Source organism: Bombus vancouverensis, chromosome 11, assembly GCF_051014615.1.
Source record: "Bombus vancouverensis nearcticus chromosome 11, iyBomVanc1_principal, whole genome shotgun sequence".
In the NCBI taxonomy this organism is placed as follows: Eukaryota; Metazoa; Arthropoda; class Insecta; order Hymenoptera; family Apidae; genus Bombus; species Bombus vancouverensis.
The window spans coordinates 13,071,018-13,092,752 of NC_134921.1; the positions used below are offsets into that span (position 1 = coordinate 13,071,018).

General features: G+C 45.4%; 1 protein-coding gene across 1 annotated transcript in view; it reads left to right on the plus strand.

Annotated features, from left to right (window-relative positions):
- Drgx (Dorsal root ganglia homeobox) overlaps window positions 1-21,735 on the plus strand; it is a 39,468-nt gene that overhangs the window by 4,028 nt on the left and 13,705 nt on the right. The window contains exon 2 of the mRNA XM_033329958.2: window positions 17,704-17,974. Within this exon, the coding sequence (XP_033185849.1) occupies window positions 17,890-17,974 (85 nt within the window). The 5' untranslated portion in view covers window positions 17,704-17,889. The remainder of the gene's footprint in view (window positions 1-17,703; window positions 17,975-21,735) is intronic.

Genomic DNA, 21,735 nt, shown 5'->3' on the forward strand with positions numbered 1-21,735 from the left:
CGTAACGAACGAGTACAATATCATCGATATAAACGATACGTGTTAAAGAGATCGTAGGGCAAGCGGCTGCGGTAACCGAGAATGAAACACGATGGAAAAGCAAAGATTCGAGAAGACGTTGGAAAGCGCGAAGGGCCGTTGCGGCCCTGCTCGCACGCGCGCCCAACACTTTTGCTCTGATTAAGCTTAATTCATTCTCGCGACGAGAGAAGCAGCGGAGAGAAAGAGAGCAAACGAGAGAAAAGACGTTCCAGTAAAACGGGCCAACGCCGTACGAACCGGCGGCTCGCGCTGTCTGCCGTCCAATCCTGCCAACTTAACCTCATTAATAAATTAATTAGATATTATTGTGTTGGCAGCCAGGGCGGCAGCTGCGGGCCACCTCTCCCGCTCCGCTTCCTCCTCGTCTCTCCACGTCTTGGGCCCGCAGATGACGCTTCGGAACGCCACTATATCTATACGTACAAGTAGGGGGTCAAGACCTGTGACGTCATGTCTTTGCCTGTGACGATCACGCGTGTTCGGTCCAACCTACCCGCACGTTTTTCCATCTTCGCATACAGTAGCATCTCGATTATAATTATCCGTACCTCGGTTAGATCGAATTATCCGAATAAAGTCCGAGTCATGAACGAGCGAAGAATAAATTACAGCACGTATTCCGTGTAACCGTGCGATTCTCTTACGTGGCGTATATACACGAGATGCTACCTCTTATTCGTTTTATAGATTAAACGAACGCAGTTTAGAGTCTAGTTCGGATACAGTTTACAGGCTTTGATCGACGGATAGAAGCTCGTTCGATCTTTTATCATCGAATCGAGCTCTTTCGTCGTTCAGCGAAATTGTCGGTTTGTCCGGTTTAAACGATTCTCCGTTAGCAACGCAACGGAAATAGGAAAGAAAGAAGCGATCCGACGCAAAAGTGAGAAATCGCGGAACGACTCGTTGGAGAACCGGATGAAAATTCGTAACGCGATCGAGGACAGAGGGTCGATCGCAAGATATCGGGTAACGGCGAATCCTAGCGAAGGAGCTGACGCGGCGATGCTCATTACGGGGTAGAACGGTGACTACTGGTAATGACAAAAAGCACATGCAGCATTATCATTGCGGAGTGTATGGCATTAAGCTGTAGGGGGCCAGGATTAGGATGTCGGCCATTACCGCGCGTCACTGACCGTTTATTCTACGCCGTGCACGGTGTGGTGACTTCCTCTAGACGCGTATGTATGCCTACATAACCGGAGGATGAGGACACTCGCGAGGTCGTGAAATCTCGTCGAGTGCGATTCACCTTTCTATTCGATAACCTTGCTTTTCTCGACATACGCGTGTACTCTATCTCCTGCTTTTTCCTGCTTCTATCGATAATCACGAAATAATTAGCGGAACGTTGCCGTGTTCTTCCAAACGAACAACGAACGACAGTTTTACCGATATATTCTTCCACTGTGTTGCTCGTTGTACACTGTACATTGCATATTGTTTTCGAGAATCGTTTAAATTTACTTCGTTGAATCAACGGCGGTGACTAAGCGTCATAAAATGTCAATAAAATACTTCAACGATCTTTATTGGCAACCGTGGACTTCCTTCAGCGTCGTTTTCAACACACGTTTATTTGTAAAAGTGTTTCCAGGGTAACTCATTTTCAATTTCGCCTTTTACTTCTCTTTTTTCACGTAACGATATCGTACGTTCACATCTGCGAGCGAATGAAGATCGCATTAACTCGACTAGTCGCAAACAAAACGATAGATCTAAATTCGTGCTAACTCACACCTATCAAGCAGGACAGATGTTCGGATAAATTAATTATTCCCATCAATTTTCATTCGCGGAATGTTCGCTCGAAAGTCGGCGACGAAAATGCTCACTACGCGACGTTAACGCGATATAAAAACAAAATCAGTTCGATTACTTTATCTTTTGCGAACGATTGAAATCACCGAGCAAAAATTAGTCAGAAATTGGATATTCGCGAAAGCTGTATGCTTAAGGAATCGACGTAAAATTCGATCAGACGTTGAAGTTAAATTTTTAACGAAACGTTTAATGGAAAAGGACGGAGCAAGCGAAAAAGAAAAAAGACACGATGGATCAAATTGCAATTATCGATCAACCGATGGGAAAGCACCGCGGAAGCCTCTTCTGTGAAGGCGACGTCGATTAAAAGTAACGCGGTTAAATAGCAATCTGCCGGCAAATTATGTAAGCAACGCTTGAAACTAACGCGATCACAGTCGATTCGAACGCAACGAACGATTAACTTCGTATCCGGACGATTAATACGAACTCGAGTTAATTAATAGCGTCGAGTAGCAGTGTCGTGTTGCCACTCGTCGAAAGACGTATGTATCGGAAATTAGAGCGAAAGAAGACTTTATCGCGCTTCGAAGAACGTTTACCTCGATTTTGCGGTCGTTTCATCGATTTTACGTTTAACCGAATCTATGAAAACGACGAGCTACGAATTTAATAGAACGACTGGCTGATCTTAAGTCGCGCGATCCACTTTTCCAAAATTCGTGGAATTTGCATAAGCTGGCATCCACAACCACGTACGTACGTAACGTATTGCCTAACGTTCGAATACAAACTATCGAACGAGCCACTTTTTTTTCAACCGACATTCATCGAATTTCGATTTCCATTTTATCCAGCGCGAATGACTTAATTTAATGGAATAAATCGAAGAAAAGATGAAAAAAAAAAAAAAAAAATAAACCGCCAGAGGAGTCGATGTTTAATTATTTTTGGGCGAAAAGTACACAGCTCGTCGGGATTTAAATCGAATTTAAATAAATCGACGGCGCTGCTGTTGACAGAAGCACTCGCGGAGAGCGCAACGAGCTCCCTGATTTAATTACAAATTGATCGATTTGTTTGTGCGAGCACTTTCCGACGCAGTCGTTTCGAAAAATCCCGAGCATTCGTCGAAAAAAATGGATGTTTTACAGGAGAGACAAGCGGTGGGGGGAAAAAAAGGAAAAAACAAGAGAAACACGAGAGAAAGAGGAGCGAAAGGAGAAAGAAAAGAAATAGACCGATACAACATGGTGGACAATTGAACGACGGTGCTTAGAGAGGCTGGTGCGTTTAATGCGCTTGAAGCAAAGCAGATAGCTCGCTCTAAATTGCGCTTAAGTAACTTAAATTTAATTTAATTTCGCATTGGTTCATTGGTGTCTCCGTTCGCGATATTTAATTCAATACGGGCGTAACATTGTATTACGGGTACTTGCGCAATGTTCTCGATGAATGAAAGAAAATTGGATAAAAATATAGCAGTCGAGGATTGCTGATGGATGTAAGTGGCAACGATTAGAAAACTTTATTGGCAACGTTTAAGTATTTATTCGATGCTCCGCGTCTCTTGACTTCGAAAGAAATTGATAGCGTTGATATATAGAGCATCGAAAAAATCGAATCTCAGACACGAAAGATCGTATCACACTCGCAAACAGGAATAGAACATTCTTGATCGATATAATCCGATTATTCGCGATGCTTTTCTTACGATCATTCTCTTCTTTTTCGGTATCGTTCATTGAAATCGAATAATTATAGGACGGTATTAGTTCATAAAACTTCGAAGAAACGACGTATACGCTGACTCGATACTTTACAATCGATCGTCGAACGAGGAAGTCGTCGAACATAAAATTTATATACGTACGCTATATCGATCGATGTATCACGCATAATTCTCGTGGAGTTCGTGGCCCCGGGATCGTTCGGTTCGAGGAGAAGCGTCCGCTGGAAGACTTTCGACCAGCGTCGGTCTCGAACGAAATTGACTCTTAATCGCAGTGGCGCCACGCGGTCATGAATAATTGCCGGCATCAGCAACGAATTCGAGGACGGATAATGCAGCAATCCTCGAATCGGGTCGTATCATTTATTCAGTAGCTCGTGGCCGTCACACGGTGGCCGAAACTGTGGATTTGCAAATCGTATTAACCCGCGAGCGCGAGAAAAAAAAGAACTCGCTCCCTTTCTGGACCCCGCGCGTCGCAAAGGGATTAAAACGCCGCGATTTTTGTTCGCGCGTTTTCAAGGTGGCCCTGTGTCATGATTTTTCCACACGATCGCTGATTTAACCTTTAATCGCTATCGCGTATCGTTGGGTCGGCGCAATTCGCAAGAGTTTCGGTATTGACTCGATTTTCGGCTACTTGCTTCCCATCTGTATTTTACGTGTTGCGCGTTGCGCGTTGGAGGGCACCGGATCCTCGCGTACGCGCTCTTCTCATAAAATAATTGTTATCGACTTTGAAAAATAAACGCTCTCCAGTAAAGAGGATTAATCGTACTACGTGTAATCGTATTCTAATCAACCCGTTTACTTACGTACACGCATCGTTCAACGTATTGATTATTGATCTCTATTAATTCGCGGTAGTACGTTACTCCATAGCGTACAGATCAACGCAACGATTGCATCGTACGCTTTTCGCTATGTCTATTATTAACAGAAGCATTACACCGTTTGTCCATTCATTTTAAATGATATTTACAAGTCTTCTATATCTCTCCTCGTCGAATATATATTTGATAGAACATAATGGAAAGAGCTAAGAATTTATGTATTTACGAAGATGGAAGGAAAGACCCTGCTGTACGATTTGACTTCGACGAATCTTCCACGCGTTCGTCACAAACCAAGAATAGCACCCACCTATTAGCCACACGAACATATCCGAAAACCAAGTCCTTCAATTTACTCCCGCGAATGCGTTCAAATCTAACATCGACGCATCCAAACGATGAAAGCTCTTCTTCTTGTCGAAACAGCGTAACGGAAGGAGATCAGAGAGAGAGAGAGAGAGAGACGAGACGAGAGAAGAAGAGGAAAAGAGAGAGTCGGTTAAGGGAGGCAAGCGCGTCGCGTTTACACGGTGAAATGCACACACGTGGCGGAGGGGGTGTGTAGGAGGGCGCAGACACGCCCCTGGCTCGAAAAGGTGCACCGGGGTGTGTGTAGGGAATTCGAGGGGAAAAAGGGGATCCTCCGTGGAAACCAAGGGAAGAGGCGCAGTGAAAAAGGTGGATCGAGACCGTTCCTCCTTATATCGGTACCCCTGGAGGGTCTCCGCTCCCGCGCGTCCTGCAGCCCCCACTTTTCGCCTGGAGGCTGCTGTTTTACGCTTTTCGACTTTTTCAAGATTTATCCCTGCCGCTTCCTCGCTAAATCGCTTTCCGGGCGAAATTTACGGCCGGGCAATAATACAGCAGAGCGAGTGTGCAAGCGGGGTGCAAGGGGGATGCAAGGGTCCCGGCGGAGGTGGGCCAGAGAGGAAGCGGAGGATAGTAACAGTAAGGGAGCGTACATGCATTCCCGGCACGTTTGCCGGCTTCTTCTCTACCTGACTGACTGCTTCCACCTCTTACTCGAGCACTTTCTTTACGACTATCCTCCACCTTTCACCCTCCGTGCACCGAGAAAACTCCAACAGGGCCATTTCGGGCCTGCGCGCGCTTTATATCTTTTCTTCGGCGCCTACTCGCTGAAAATCGTTGTTTCCCAAGATTTTATGGAATCATAGGACGTGTTAATGGGTCCGAGATGGGGTTCGTTCAAGGGTGAGCGAAGGTGGTAGTAATGAGCAACGGAAGTAGGGTGATCGCGCGATTGTTAGCGACGTTGACGAATAACCGATGAATGCAAGATGAGTTCGGTCTTACGTAACTATTAGACTTCGTAACGCGGGTGTGACAGAGTCATAAACGAAGGCTCGAGAGCCGAGGAATTTTAAGATCGAGGGTTCTTGATTCGTGAAAAAAGTTTTTCCCTTATCGATCGTTGATAATGGAAGCACGTTGTTTTCGCTTTCGCGATCTATTAAAATCAGAAACCCTGAAAATTTCACTGCAAATTGGAGCGTAAGAAGGACCAAAGTAAAGAACAGAAATTGGAATCATAGAAAGAAATTGGATAGAATATAACATTTTTTAGAAGTCGTGTTGACGAACCATGGCCAGTCAAGGTTCGACGGGTATAGCGAGGGTGGGCAAACGTGGTGGTGGAAATTTGGCTTATTCCCCTCTGTAACTCATTATGTTACGTTTACAAGCTATCCCCACCACGTAGCTTCCGTTGAGTGAGTTCACTCAGCTTCATCGAGCTTGCACGGTCTCTTCGAAATAGGTCATCGCCAATCTCTGCCGATTCCACTGACCGACGGAGGACACGAAAGAAAAAAAAAGTGTAGAAAATTCGGAAGCATCTTTTCCTTCCAAAGAATCGATCGACACCAAGACGCTTTAAAAGATTCGATCGTCGAAGTGAAATATTCTATTCTATATCTTGTTCTATATCTTTATGAAATTTCTTTGCGAAATTGCCGACCTTGTTGAGATTCGTAAATGCATCGGTCATCCACGATCACGGGGAAGTTTCTTATGCATTATTCACCGAGGTATCCGACGAACAGGGTGTAAAAGTATACCAGGCCGATAAACTATATAAATGATGTTCTAACGCGGAAACACGACAACCAAGCGAACCGCTGGTCACTCGTCAGCACGTGACCAGCGAATTTGGAGCTGGGATTTCCCGACGAAATGATTTATCGGATTCGATCGAGACACCGAAGCAGAGGGACGATAGAGAAAAGACGAGATTTAAAGTACGACAAGAGGAGAACGAGAATTCGTTAAAACAGCGCAGCGCTTGTTATATTATAATCGAAAATTATAACGAAAGTAATTCACGAGAGAGAAAATGTTCGTTCATCGAGTTTCATCGAACTGTTATTCGCCACGATTCTTTCACGTTTCATTCCTTCGAGCGTATCGCTGGCAGAATCGTTTCGAACCTACGTTCTACCGTCTAAATTGATTTTCAGTCGCTAGATCCCGAGCGATTTTTTACGCTCGAAAAATCGGTCGCTCCATGTTCGATAACCTAATGAAAAATTAGTTAACCTACGATAGAGGAATTTCCAGTGGTCCACTGGATAAGGATACCAAGCTTATTGGTTACCGTTACTCGAAAAGATTGGCAAGCGTTGGTCTAGGGGGCGCGACATATTGGACGAAATTGGCGCATATCAAACGGAGGGAAGCAATTGGAATATAGTAGGATCCAGATCCCGTCCCTGCTCGTGCTTGGTTTCGTTGGAAATGGTGCCCTCGGGGCGAAACCGGGAAGCGAAACCCTCGACTGCGCATCCCCTATCTCTGTTCCCTCGCACCCTCCGGCCTCACCATCGCCACCACTCCATCCTGCCACTTCCAACAAACCCCTCTGTTCCCGCGCTGCCTTCCGCCCTTTCCGCCCCCGCCGCGATATTATATCGCCGGGAAGAGCCTATCTACTCGCAAACGCGAGAAGCCCAAGTTCTCTCTCGTCTTGGAACGAACTTCAAATTAGATACAGCTACGAGCACAATGGAGCACTGCTGGGTAAATACGATAGCGTAATTTCGTATTCTCTTTGCCGTAATCGGCTGAGACGTACGATTTGCGGCCGAGCTAACTATTGTTTGTCGATTGGAAGAACGTTTTCGACGAGCAGACGATTCGCCGATGATCTTTCACGGAAGAGGATTTTTCGTAAACGCGAAGAGACGAGACGATCAAAAGTTACGAACAGACTTTGACGTTATTTAAATAAAATTATATCTTTGTATCGTTCGCGATTTATCAGGAAGCCCGAAACGAGATCCCAGCAAGCTGATTTCTCCGACGTTTTTCGATCAACGTATCTTCCAGAATCCTATCGAGGCGAATCGCGAAAAAGCAAAATCGCCGAATCTCCTATATCGTTCGCGATTCGCCGATCATCCCTCAAGATCCCAAGAACGTGTAACTCCTCTCGGCCTTAAAACAAAGACGACCGGTTGCTCGAGGCAGTAGCCGGCTCGTAGCTGTCTCTACTCCGCGACTATGTAACCGGAGAATCAATACGATCCTCCTGCTCGTTCGGTGCGCCAATTGAGCTCGTTGAATCTGTGCCCCGAGCCACGCGGTTACGTATGCCCGATTCCGCGCACAGACGTGCGCTGGCATACGCACGCCGCACACACGCACACGCGCACGCACATACACAGCTTAAACACAAGCGTGAACGGAGCATAGGTACAAGGTGTACACAGAGATACACGCAAGCACACTGACACCGTTCACGAGGATTTTCACGCAGGCACACACGTATAGAAACATTCGACGATCCACTTGCGATCGATGAACGCGGAGGAGACGCACGGAGAGACGTACGCGTACCGCAGCCACCAAACAAACTCATCCGTGTAATTGACAAATTGACAGATTAATTCAATCACGGCCAATGCTTCTTCGTCCCGGCCTCTCGTTCTCGTTCAGGTTCCCCGTTTAATGTATATCGCTACATCGATGAAGAGCCATCACGGACGCTTCTTGTTGGGTCCGTTCCTCTCTATCCTCCGTGTTGCTGTCGTAGCGCGTGTGTTTGTCATCGTTGGAACGTTACGTCGCGAATGGAATCGCTGTCGCGAATGGAGCGAACAAAGCGATAGCGGTTACATTTTAATCCCTTAAAACGAACATTTTTCCTCGAGTTATCAACGAGACATCCGTTAAATATCGTTCTTCGTTCGTCGTATATCCTAATTTACCTTGTCATCGATCTCACTGGACTTTACGTTTGTATGATACGAGCAATGCGAAAGCGTGGCAGGAAACGCGACGAAGGCGACAACGTTCGATCGAATTTGGTCGCCGAAAGGCCAATCGTCTAACGCTTGGACGTTTATTACGAAACAATCAAGATGTTTGCTCGTTCCCTCGAGATCACTGGCCGCGACAATGGCGATGCGTTACAAGGGGAGGCAGTCGTTTAAGGGCTATAAATGCATGCCGAATGGAACGGTATCCGGAAGCGGAATCTCTCCACGACCCATCGTCCGGAACGAAATCGCGTGGGACGTTTCTTCCTGCTGCAAAGATGCTGTATACGGGCTATTAATTGAGAGGGGGACGATGAATGGTCCCGGAATGATAAATAGATCGTGAAAAAGCGTCCAGGAACCAGAAATCACGCCATTACGGACCGCCTGCTCTCCCTCGAATCAAATTCCTTTGCTTTGACAGTGTACGACGAGAAAATGATATCGCTTCTGTCAATCTTTTAACGACGACGATGCTTATCTCCGACCGAAAAAGTCGTCAACATCTCTCCACTTACCTACGTTGTTTGACTCTACATTGTTAGAATCTTCGATTCTATTATTGCGTACGGAAATCTCCGGCGGTATCGAGTGGAAAGCGAAAAAGAAAAGAAAAAACGGGAGAAAGAATCGAGCCCTGGAATCCGAGGGAGAATCAAACCAGAGAGTAATAAACACTTGATTCAACACCGCTCATCTTCCTCTTGTCTCTTCACACCGGCAGCCAACTCCATTTGACTCTTGCCTCTACTCGATTCCACCGCATTGCACACGCCCTTCCCGATGTGTACACTCCAGCGAACATCCATACTGCTTCCTCCGTACCCTCTGTTCTCGTTCTCACCCCTTTGTCCCCTCGCCCCGATCCTTCGTCTCCCTCGCTCCACTCGACTTGTCCCTCTTTCTCGCTCCTCCGTCGCTGCTTATTTTTTTCCATTTCGCACTTCCTGTCGTTTCTGCATTTTTTCGCGTTCGCCCCTTTTTACTTTTTTCGTCGTAACCGTGGTGGCAGTCACCCCGCACGAAAAAGGGTGAGGATGGTCGAGGCTCGATCATAGCCGGCCGTTCCGCTTTTCCCTTTCGGTTCGAGCAGGCCACCCGGTGGTTTTCGGTTTATTTCCCGCTTATCCATTTATATTTGATTTATCCTGGCTGTCGCGCACCGCTCCGGGAGGGTTGACGCCTCGATTATCGCGTCGATCGTCGCGCGAAGCGATGCTTCCATCGTTGATCCTCGCTCAACGACGCGTTCTCAGCACTCGCGCCGATAAACATTACACGGAATTGGAAAAATCCTCTAAAATCTCGAGAAAGAATGGCCGATTATTAAATGCAAACGCTAGAAGCGTGGTTGATCAAACGAATATTTGTTAAATCCGACTGCTAAATTCGATCCAATTAGCCAGGATTGCGAAAACCTGAAACTATGGTAGAATCGAGAGGAAAACGATAAAAGACCGACGATCTTGATTTAAAGCTGTTAAAGCTGTTCGACCAAAAAGGGAGGAAAAGGGGGCGAAGAAGAAGTTTTTGTTGAAGCAACATCCGAGGCAAAAAACTGATACGATGAACTAAAGTAACTGAATACTTAACCGCATAATTCGATCAGCCGGAAAGATCGAGCGACCGGTTTAATAATGATGCCCGTTCTCCGGCAGTAATTTCGGGTAGTTTGGTCGTGAGCTTACGATCCGGGGGATGGTTGAGCGTGCGCGAGTAAAGAGGTTAGGGCACGGGGGAGCAATACCATATGCAAAATTAACCTCCATTAAATGCGTTAACTCGGCGACGAGCATGCTCCGATGCGCTTAACCAAAGTACATTACACCGTACTCGATGCGGTCTATAGACAGGGCCGTGCGATTCTCTACAGGGTGTTAACGAAGAAAACGATCGAAAAAGTGTTTCGGAATGTGAATCTCCGACGAGAGACGTTTAATCGTTTAATTACATCGTTTGACTCTGCCAAGATACAAGGGCCTTCGCGCTCCACAAACCTAATATCGTTAATAAATTTGAAGAATCTCGACATCACGAGTTAATGTTCGTGATAAGTCGGTGATAAGTTCGACGGTAAAAGAAACACAATTTTCAAGGTAAATTTTATGGATTACCAGTCATATGATATCGCGTAATACGGAGGATGCAGTTCGAGTATCGTAGATGGAAATAAATCAAGAGGAGAGAGACACCCTATTTAGAGGCATCTTTATTCGTTCTCTGAAAGCCTGATTTCATTGACTGCATCAAAGGTACCATAATCTAAAGTACACTTACGTACGAGGGTTTCGGTGGGGAAGCGATAGAGATATACGTCGTTCGGAAAAACCAGATAAGTACAGAAAACGATATAACGTTCGAATTCGTCTAGAGGATTTTTTTAAATGAATTTTTACGTCCTTCTTATTTTCTCTAATTCACTTTCCACCGTAGGATTCCCAGAAAATTACCGACCACGGATACGTAGACATTGCCGGACGAATAAGAGCACAGATGTGGCCTGTGATCAAATTTGAGACAAACTAGTCCGCAGATGTGTCAAGGCATTTGTCATCGTCGAAACGCACGCACGATCCTCTACGCTGTACGAAAGAGTCTCGCTGTCTCTCTGCACGTTTATTAACACCCTGTATATGTCGTGGCGTCTAATTGGCCGCCGCGATCGTCGGGGCAAAATGGCCTTACGCCGCGCATATTTACCCACAGTTCGTTTCGTCCTCGATTTCTTTTCAACGAGACGACAATGCGCGCTCTTAACCCGTTAACCGTCTATGCCGTAATATTATTGAAGAAGCCGATCTACAATTGTATTGTGCGCGACACGATATTACGTTCTGGGGCACGCTCTTCCCTTTTGACCCGTGCCAATCGAAACACTGCCTCTCCGGCATGCCTCTGGTCCGATCCTCCAGCCGGCTTTGCTCCGATATTGGACAGATTTTGAGAGCGAATTGCGATACGGCTAATTTTCTATCGCCGTTTACGATTAGCTTATTACCTCAATCGTCGAGTAAAAGAATAACTTTGAACGTGATCGATACTGTCAAAAGTCGCGGAACAGATGTGACAATTATCTCGCGATATGTTACAACAAATTGTAACTTGCGAAAGTTATACAGCAAAAGCTGATACTGCGAATTTATTAAATTTATTGGACAAAATAGCGCAGACGAGACGACATTCTACTCGAAAAAAGGCGAAGAAGACGTTAATGCGGCGTCGAAAGAAATAAAAAGAGCGGTCACTTTGCAACGCAGCAAACGCAATTAACGAAAGCACGCAAAAGTTTGTTTCCTTTGCCCTTCGCATTCCTCTCAACTTTAGAACCTAAGGGCCTTCGTCGTATAGTAATAGATGCTTATTAAATTGTGTCATCCAGGAATAAGGGCTAACACGGTGCATCCAATTTGTGCCGCTTAATTAATTCTCTCCAATTTATTCCAGCCGGCCAATAAAGAAACCAGGACCCCGTCGGTCAACGAGCGCCGATGCGAGCGCAATATTGTCCCTAATGAAATCTTCGTTAATCGCGTCTCCGTCAAGTTTTCCAATGTACGACGACACGACGATGTCGTTCCAATTGCTCGCTCCACGAATTTTACGCAGTTAGACTCGATAGAAGACTCGGGCTTGATTTTTAGCCGTTCGTGACAGTCTCTCTTCGTAGGTAGGTGTATAGCTTGACACAGAGTCGAGTTCGATACTCGAAACAGACATCGAAAAACGTCCTACGAATAGATGATTCCACGCGGGGGAATGGCACAAAAATTATTGGAAATTGGGCAGAATTGTGGTTACGATATAAATATTAACGCGGATTTCAATTAATATTATTTACCGTTAATATCAACATTGGCACTAATATCAATTCCGTTAAATTCGATTATATCAATTAGACAATTTTAGTCCCCTCGGTCATGGGCATATATTAATTTATGGCTTTCTGTGTTTAACATTCGCTGGAACGGTGAAACGTAGTTGGCGTGTATGAACGGGACAAAGATTTAAACCTGATCGAAATCTAAGTCGCAACTTTCCTATAGAATCAACAATTGGAAAAAAAGAGTCGATTAAAATTCGCTTTATTCGTAAAACTTACTTTTCACCCAAACTCACCCCTGTATCGCTATCGACAATCCGAACAAACTTACGTAACGCCGTTTCACCTCGTTGAATTAGCAGGAGGAATTAATCAGAGGATATAGCAATTGTCGAATAAACGCCAGTATCGAGTCTCGGAGAGGGACAAGAAAGCGTGGAATCCGTCGCGCGTTTACCGGATTCAACCCCCTAGTGTCGTAGTCGACTCGGGGAGGATGCTATCGCGCGGAAACGAGAAATTAGCGAGAGAATAGCGGGAGAATAGCGACAGGGTAGCGACGGGGCGAGGCGTGACAGCAAGCTAATTACAGTATTATCGCTTTTAATTGCGATTCGTGCTATTTGCGCAATGGCGTGGCGGTGCAGCGCGCGATTGTCGTCGCGTGCCGAATTATTGGATGTTGACGTCAGCCGACGCGGCACCGCTTTGCTCGTAATTGCCGGCACCAATTATGCAATTAGCGCCGCTCTCTAATGAGCGCAGTGTTACACACGCGGAATCTAAACAGCCGGGATATTTGACAACCGTGCAACGTATCGCGCTTCTACGCGAATTTTCGCTTCGGCACGAATCGCTGCGAACGATTTCTGGATTACGAGAAATTCGCTTATTTACTCGCGGATTTACGCCTCGTAGCAACAGCTGCCTTTACTTTTTCCAAACTTCGTAATCCGCTGTCTTTCAAAAAATTATCAAATCGTAGAATCTTATTGGCGATACGAAAGGGAAGAGAAAACGAAACTCGCGATCGTTACTGGCTGGTCTATCTCTCTGTTTGCCCAAAAATCTAATTATCCGCAGTATTGAAATCTAATTACGAGCTGTGTGTTCCGATACTCATAAATGATGCGCTATACTTGCAAGGATGTTAAACTACAGTAACTCGATAACACTGGCCCCGCGCAATTAGAACTGTCGGTAACAAGATATTCCTACGTGTACCCAAATAATTGAATACCGGCATTACTGGATGTCCATAATCCGGGTTACCGAACCATTGGATGTGTACATTACTCACACACCGTTACGGGACTAACATCGCTGTAATTTTCGTAAACTTCGTAATGGACTATCCGGCACTCTCCGGTGCGTCGACATCAGCATCGATATCGATAGATCGGTTGCTCTACGCTCTCACGAACCAATTTCCATGCCTGTGTTAAGCACGGAAAAATAGGACGAGTTGTATGTTTGCAACCACCCGGAAGAAATAACTACGGTAATTCGATCGTATATCGTTCTCCTCTCTTGAAGATCGAGATAAGCGAACGAACATTTCGCATCGTGAAAAAACAAGGTTATTTTGGAAAACACTGGGAGAAGAAGTCGGATCGTATCTGGGTTAATGTCGTTTCAAATTCTTCGCAAAGATATATAAGCGCTTGTAAAAAGAGAAGAAAGGAAAGAGAAAAAGAAAATAGAAAATTTGGTCAAACACTCGAAAGTACCATGGTGTAACGCGATTTCCTGTAACGTATCGGCCGCGTTGTACGAATTTTCTCACCCGTCGAACCCGATTACAAGCGAATCATAGAAACCACGTCGACGCGAATCGAATTGCCAGCTACGTACCATCGAACCCCGCTAACTGGCTACGAAAACTCGTAACGTAACGAGCGTGTAACAAATCCGACGCGTGTGCCAATGTGTAAACACACTCCACTCGAAGCCGCAATCCCTTATGCTCTTAGAATAGGGTGCAGTCGGATGATCGCACAATAAAACACTGGCATAATGTTTCGCCCCCGCTGGTTGAACACCGCAAATACACCCCTGGACCGCACGCAGGTTTATTTTCGAGGGAGCACGTCTGGCGTGTACGTACATCGAAAGGGCTAAGGACCTGCTGCAGCAGCCAGAGCTCGAGGGACACCCCGGGGCACCCATCGCGGATTAGCCTCGCTACATTTCGTCCCTTCTGTCGATGCGTATGTTCCGTCATTACGCGTCTAACTCGACCAACCTAGGCTACCAAGGGTTGTTACCGAGTATTCAGAGGGGTTGATTCGATTCTTTCTACCTGCGACTAATCGGCTGATCCATTTAATGGTGTCACTGGCTCGCGACGTTTGATGTTGGAGCGCGCGGACAGACGAGGGTGAAAAAGGGTGTCTCGGTTGATTTTTGGTTTGCTCGGGGTTATATAGAAAGAAAGTGGACTAGCGGATTCGTTCTTTCGGGGGTGAATATAGTTTGTCCTTTATCCGAAACAACGAACACCGGATACCGGAAAGTCTTTGGAACTTGTTGCGTTCTTTAATGAAATAAATTTGAAAAACAAAGTGAAACTTCGAATTAGCGAAAATTGGTGAAATTTTGATAAACGAAAGTGACCGATATACGTAGGTAAAAATTCTAAGGGCCCGATACAGACTAAGCGTTACCGTACGAGGTTCGAACTTTTCATCGACTTCCGGGAAAAGCGAAGACGCTGCACCGAAATGGTTTTACGGGCAGCATCGAAATCACCCCCGAAATTCCATTTGCGATCCCTCGGAAAGGAGGCTGCGTGCATACGTAAAGCGAAACCCGAGCCAGTAATCCGTCGTCGTGGAAGGTCGGGCAGCCGAAACGAAAATTGGCTAAATTTCGTTAAGTTTGGCAGCAATTACTTTTGATACCCGACACGCGGCCGTAATTGCGTTGGGCCAAGCTGAAGCGAGCGCGCGCGACAGAGAGGGGTAATAATTCGCTAATATCAATTTCAAATTTCAATTAGTATCATCTCGACGTCTGCTCCCAGATCCAACCACCCGGCTGCCCCACCACCGCTATTCGTTGCCGTTCTCTCGCTCCTTCTCTCTGTCTCTCCGCCTCGGTTTTCTCCTGGACCCCAGAAGAGCACGGCATGATCTAAAATTCAATTTGTCCCTTGTAGCGGAGCCGCAAAGGGCGAAGGAGCAACAAAGGCAGAGAGAAACTAGTAAAAGAGAGAGAGAGAGAGAGAGAGGAACGGCGGGAACGATCGAGAGGGAAGGTTCGCGAGGCGGTGGGTCGGTGGTGCGGCCGGTGGTTGGAAGCAAGCAACGTAGAATCGCGTGTATATAGAGGAGAAGGTGGCGGAAGAGCACAGAGTTAGGGAATACACGGAGTTTAAAGCTTGCTGTTCGCGTGCACGCCGTTATGTAAGCAGAGCTACGGCCCTGTAGGCATGCGCATGCGCGACACGCCGACCCATTATAAATTGATAACCCCGCCGTTTATTAAGTTCCACCGACCGATGGCTGCTTAGGCAAAGAGCCCTCCACGCTCCTCGCCTATACGTGCATTATTTATTTACGAGAGTTTACAATCCCTCTAATGGGGATCGGCGTAATCGGCCGCCTATATGCCTCCAACCTTCTTCCCCTCTAGATTCCACTGTGGCCCTCTTGGCCCCCGTGCCCGACGCCAACCCCTTGTCGGCTTCTCTCTCTTAATCGCGTTTCAGCCCGCTTTCGAAAATCCCAGTATCGCTCGGGGAAATCGCAAGTAGCCAGGTTACCGAGGTGCTCGTTACGAGGACGTTGCACGTGATAGCATGTGTACGTAACCAAACGAGAAACGTCGAGGGGCTTCCGGTTGAAACGTACGATCGGTCTCGCGAGGCACTTCGTAGTCACGATCTCGCGAAAAGATCGTAGTCGCAGCTTGGTTAAAAGATTTACCAATCGCGAGGAAAGCACGGGTAGACAAGCTTGGATCGTAGATAGCCCACAATTACAGGTACTTCGTTGGTATCGATATCGCTTCGAAGCGAAAATGCGATTGATTTTTGCGTCGATGGCCATTTCGTTACTCAAACTTAACCTATGGAGAACTTTGACCATACGGTCGTTATCTCCGAACAACTGCTTTGGCAATATCGTCATTATCATTCTACGTGCACTTACGTAATTAGATCCAATTTAATGGTTAATTATTTCGTGCGTGTAAGTGGATAGAGTCCGGTTATACGTGTGGAGGATCGATCGTTGTTAGGTTGAGCGAAATATTGCTGTCGCAGTCCGCAAAATATATTTCGAATAAACAAATAAGTAAATAAATTATTTACAGACGAATTCGTGAAGACGTATTTGGTACAAATACAAGTCGCGGAATAAATACTCGATAAATACTCGGAAAAACTCTGTAGATTCACCTCGATACTCGTTTATACTCGTTGATGCTCTTCGATACTATTCGAAACTCTTCCGCTCGCGATCGCGTCCGTTTATTTACACTGGTCGGGGGAGAACCGGAAAATTCGAATTCGTCTACGTTTCACGGTTGTATGTAACAGCGACATCGTTTTGCCCGGAGTTTATTTGTTCTCACATTACTCGTAAACTAGCGGTCTTGATACTCCGAGGTAAAACAACAGCAGGATTTGAATTGTCCTCTGACTCGTGTGCCGCTACATACTTAGTTTGCCATTGTAATTGTTTGCGCAGAAATATCTTATATAAATTCAGCGTAACTTGTACTTTGATAAATTATAAGCGAATTATTTCAAACTAATTAATGAAAAATTATCTCGACGAGCATCGCGTATTCCTTTCTTCCTAAAACCGAGTTTAAATTGTGTTTACCCTTTGGGATAAACTGCTTTTACGATATAACGCAGCAACAAGCGACTACGCGATTGTACGAAAAAGGATTAAAAATTTGAAAAATAGTAATTAACTTGCAAACGAAGATACTCCGTTTTAACGTTGTACTCAAAACTCTGTCAAAACACGAACTAAACGTCTGTTTATCGGCGCTTCGATTCCGGTCTATCGTAGAAACCGATTAGCCTGTCTTCCAACTAAGCCTCCTACTAAACAATTGTTACCGACAACCAGCAATTACATAATTCGTCCCCTCCTTCCCCGATAAATCTTCCAGAAATACCAGTGACTCTATTGTCTAACAACCTCTAATTCACTTTCCTGGAAAAATGATGCACGACTTACGTAAGTAACCCCTCTTTCTCTCTAATTGCAGATTGGATCAGTTCACACTCACCAGCCGAACAATAACCACCACCACACGCATCATCAGCAACAGCAACAGCAGCAACAACAACAGCAGCAGCAGCAGCAGCAGCAGCAGCAGTCGAGTCAACCGCAGGTGCCAGGGGCAGGAGGAGGTGGAGGGCCGGGGGGTGGGACGGTGGCCAGGCCAGGCGGCATGTTCTGCTACCACTGCCCCCCGGGTCTTCCAACGCCACGGTTACCACCCACCCTCGAGTACCCATTCGCTGCTACTCACCCTTGTAAGTAGATATTCCATTTGTCTCTTGCGTTTTGTCCACGGATTTTCGGATAGCAGTTCAAATTTAAAGAAGTCTTTTTCTTTCGATGACTTTTTAAACGTTTGGTCGCGATGGAAAAATTTCTTTTTCAAACTACGCGTTTTATCGAAAACTGACAGGGCATTAAACGAAAGAAAATTTTTTACAATATCGGTTGATCTTGCATTTTTCTAAAAGCGAGGACATTCGATTCCAATGGGAGCAGACGATTATATAATAAAACAAAGGGAATTATAGTTTAATACAGGGTATAAAAATAATAAATTGCATTCCCCAAAATATCGCAAAACGTAATAATTAAGTTGGCAAATACTATCGATGTACCTCGTGCCTTCCGGCGACTCGATCCCCCAGAGTACCGTTTTGTTCCGATTTACCCCCGTAAGAAAAATTTGATTCCGCCCATAATCTTACATTTCTTCATCTATTTTCCCCCTTGCTATTCTTCCTCGATTTCACTCTAGCCGTTGCGAGGGTGGATTTTAAAGCGAGCTATGTCATGGAGAAACGTCGATTCAATTTCTCAAATCACCCTCGACATAACAAGAATTATAAACGACGATGGAACCGTCCATCGAAGGTTTAAGCATTAGTAAGAAATTTGATGTAAGTCCTTAATGATTATTTATTCGCGAACTCTGTTCTAAGCATTCTTGAGTTCTGGGCCTAATTTCGAAGGTTCGTTCGAAGAAACGGTATTCCACGAAGACCGATCTAGCGTCTGTCAATACAAAAATATTGCCGATAGCGACGTTAAAAGAGAGTTAAGGAAAAGGCGATGATCGCGGTATAATTAAAGAAAATCGTGCAGCAAGGTGGATGGACGTTAGAAAGGGAAAGGGAGAGGAAGAGAGAAAAGGGAGATTGATTGTACCGGCACTTGCTCTGGCGGAACACATCGATGAAGTTACATTACCGACTAGACCGAGTTACGCAAAGTGGACGCTACAAACTGGACGGCCGCTAAACTTAATTTGCACTTCGGAGCAACTTCCGGCTAAACCGCGTCCCGACGGCAGTGCCGAGTCGCTCTTCGGAACTTCGACGCCAGTTTGCCTATTCACCGATCGCTTTCCAAGTCGAATCTCGTTTCTGTCGCGTACGTTAACTCCCGTTTGTAGATATATATCATTTTGCTGGAATGTCACGGGGTCGGAACACTGGGTTTCTTTGGCTCTTTACGCGTTGGAAAAACGCGATCGAATTTTGACGGGAAGCGCCATTCTCCGCGATTTTACGCGATGAATTTTATATGACGTTTTAGAATTGAATCCCGCAATATCAAATTTGATCGCGTTTTCCTTTGTGCGAGCTAAATTTTGTATTCCTATTTTTACAATTCTGCGGATTCGATCGTGTTATTTATGAAAATTATCGTTCCATAGCGCGATGAATTTCATGCTTTCAGCGATACTCCGAACGAAAATAAAATTGCTACGATGTTCATTTTATTTGATATTTTCTCCTAATTTAACAAATTTAATTCGTTAAACAATCAAAAGAGCAGCGAGAAAAGTCGATTCTTTATTCTTCTTTCTTCTTTTTCTTTTTTCTTCTTTTTTCATCTGTCCGAACATGGTTCATCGAGCCACGATGTGTATGCTCACTTTATTGCATATTATAAACCTCAATGAGATACATGTGGTAGGTAGATAATCGAATGGGGACCGTAGGTGAAGAGGGGAAAGAGATACGGTATCCTCAGGGACGTGTATAAGTGCCCTTCCATCTAGGCCCGAAATATAGTTTAAATAAAATATTGATTTCCCTGGCGCAAAGTGAAATTATGTTTTTAATGCGCATTTATCATTCCCTTTATCGCAGGCGCTCCCCGTAGCTCCACTTAAAATTAAGTGAAATTCGTACGCGCGTTTACCGTTGATTAGAACGCGACGAAAAACACGAAGAATTCCTTAAAGCGTTGCCGAAACTTTATTCTTTTGCCTGTTGATAATTGCGAAAATTGTAAAAATTTTATTTCCAGGTAGGACGAATTTAATCCAAGCCGAAATGCTATAATCGTTTCTTGGAATTTTCTTGTTGAAAAATTTGCGTTACGCGGTTCGTTTAAGTAACTCGTTACTCGCGTAATTATAGTTTTTACCCTAAAAATACGACTCGATTTATAATTGAATTTAGAACAAAAATCTCGTCTTCGTTTCTAACAAATACGAAGGACTCTTGGACTGGAGGCCCGAAATATCTCACACTCCGCTTGCTAGCTGAACGATCGAATTTAAAAACATTTAAAAACACTCGTTGCTGCTAAAAATCACTATCGTCTGCGCATCCTGTACAACCTAAAACACGTAATTTCGACAGCACGTGTGTGTCTAAACCTAAACGATGCCTGCTGGATGGTAGAAGGGGCGCAGGGGTAGAGTGTCCTCAGGGACGTTCGTGCACCCTTCCAACTCCCCTGGTCGCTGCCCCCCCCCTCATCACCCCCCGTTGGGATAAACAGATTAGGTAACTACGTGATAAGTCGGTAAGTGGGTTCACTCGGCGCAGGGTCCGAACCCACCGACATTCGCTCTAACATCTAACTAGCTCGTTACCGTCATTAGTAACGGTCGGGGTGTCATTAGATTTCGTTCTGTATCTAGTTTTTCCACCAAACCTTCCAACCCATCCACTCCGGCCGTTCTGCAACGAATTTCAGGCAGAGGTAAACGCGATAATCGTTTTTATCATTATTCTTCGCTTTTCTTCGTTCCTTTCTATTGTATTTTTCGACTAAAATAGAATATGACGAAAAACGGAGAATACAAATCGAATCTTTATATAACGGTAATTTCAATTTAATCCCATTCTCTTGATTACAAGAACGACTCTTCGAACGAATCACAGGCCAGAAACACAGAACCAGTGAAACGACAAAAACACGATTCCCGACACTCAGAGTTCGGTACCTGTCCCATCGGTACCGAAAGGGTTAATCCAGACACGCATTTCGAGCGGAAGCAAATCAAGGACGGTCCCGAGTGAAGAGGACAAAGTGTTTTAAAGGCGCACGTAGCGTGTCGACGGGACACGTGCGAGCTTTCCGCGTCTGCTTCCTGGCAAGAAGAAATTAATCCCTCTATTGTTTTTCCCTCGGCGGCCAGACAAAACTATGACCCTTCTCGTGGCGACGTGTGTCGCTGGAAAAGGAAACGTGTACAAAAGTCAGCGGGACCTTCCTTGCGCGCACGGTTGTCGGGTACGTTAATAAATTGGATCAAGCCAGGAGTCTCGATGAGTTGTGCGAGTTGTCTGGATCCAGACTTCGTCCCCGCTCACGAGTCTAATCTAAGATCTTGAGTGGATTTCAGTTTCGGCCACCGATAAATTTATTTAGCCAACCGACGCGAGCTTCGATTCTTGCTTTCTTACCTCTCTTCTATTCACCATTTCTCACGAAAACGTCCCTTCTTCGATCTTCGAATTTCACGCTGGCCCATATCGTTCGCTGATTGTCGTCCCATTATTGTTGTCGATTGTTAACTGCGTTAAAAGCAAGATGTTTGCGCGTAAATAATACACGACGAAATTGACGCTATCGTTTAATAAACGAGTCGCGACGATTAGAGGGAACGTATTTGATGGAAACAGGAAGGGGTTGGGGGTTGGACAATTTCCCGCGACGAGAAGGCTGTTATTAAACGCGAGGACAGGACATCGATCGCGGGAAATTCAATTGCAAAGTCATACATACTGCACGCGAAAATCCTCGCGAACGA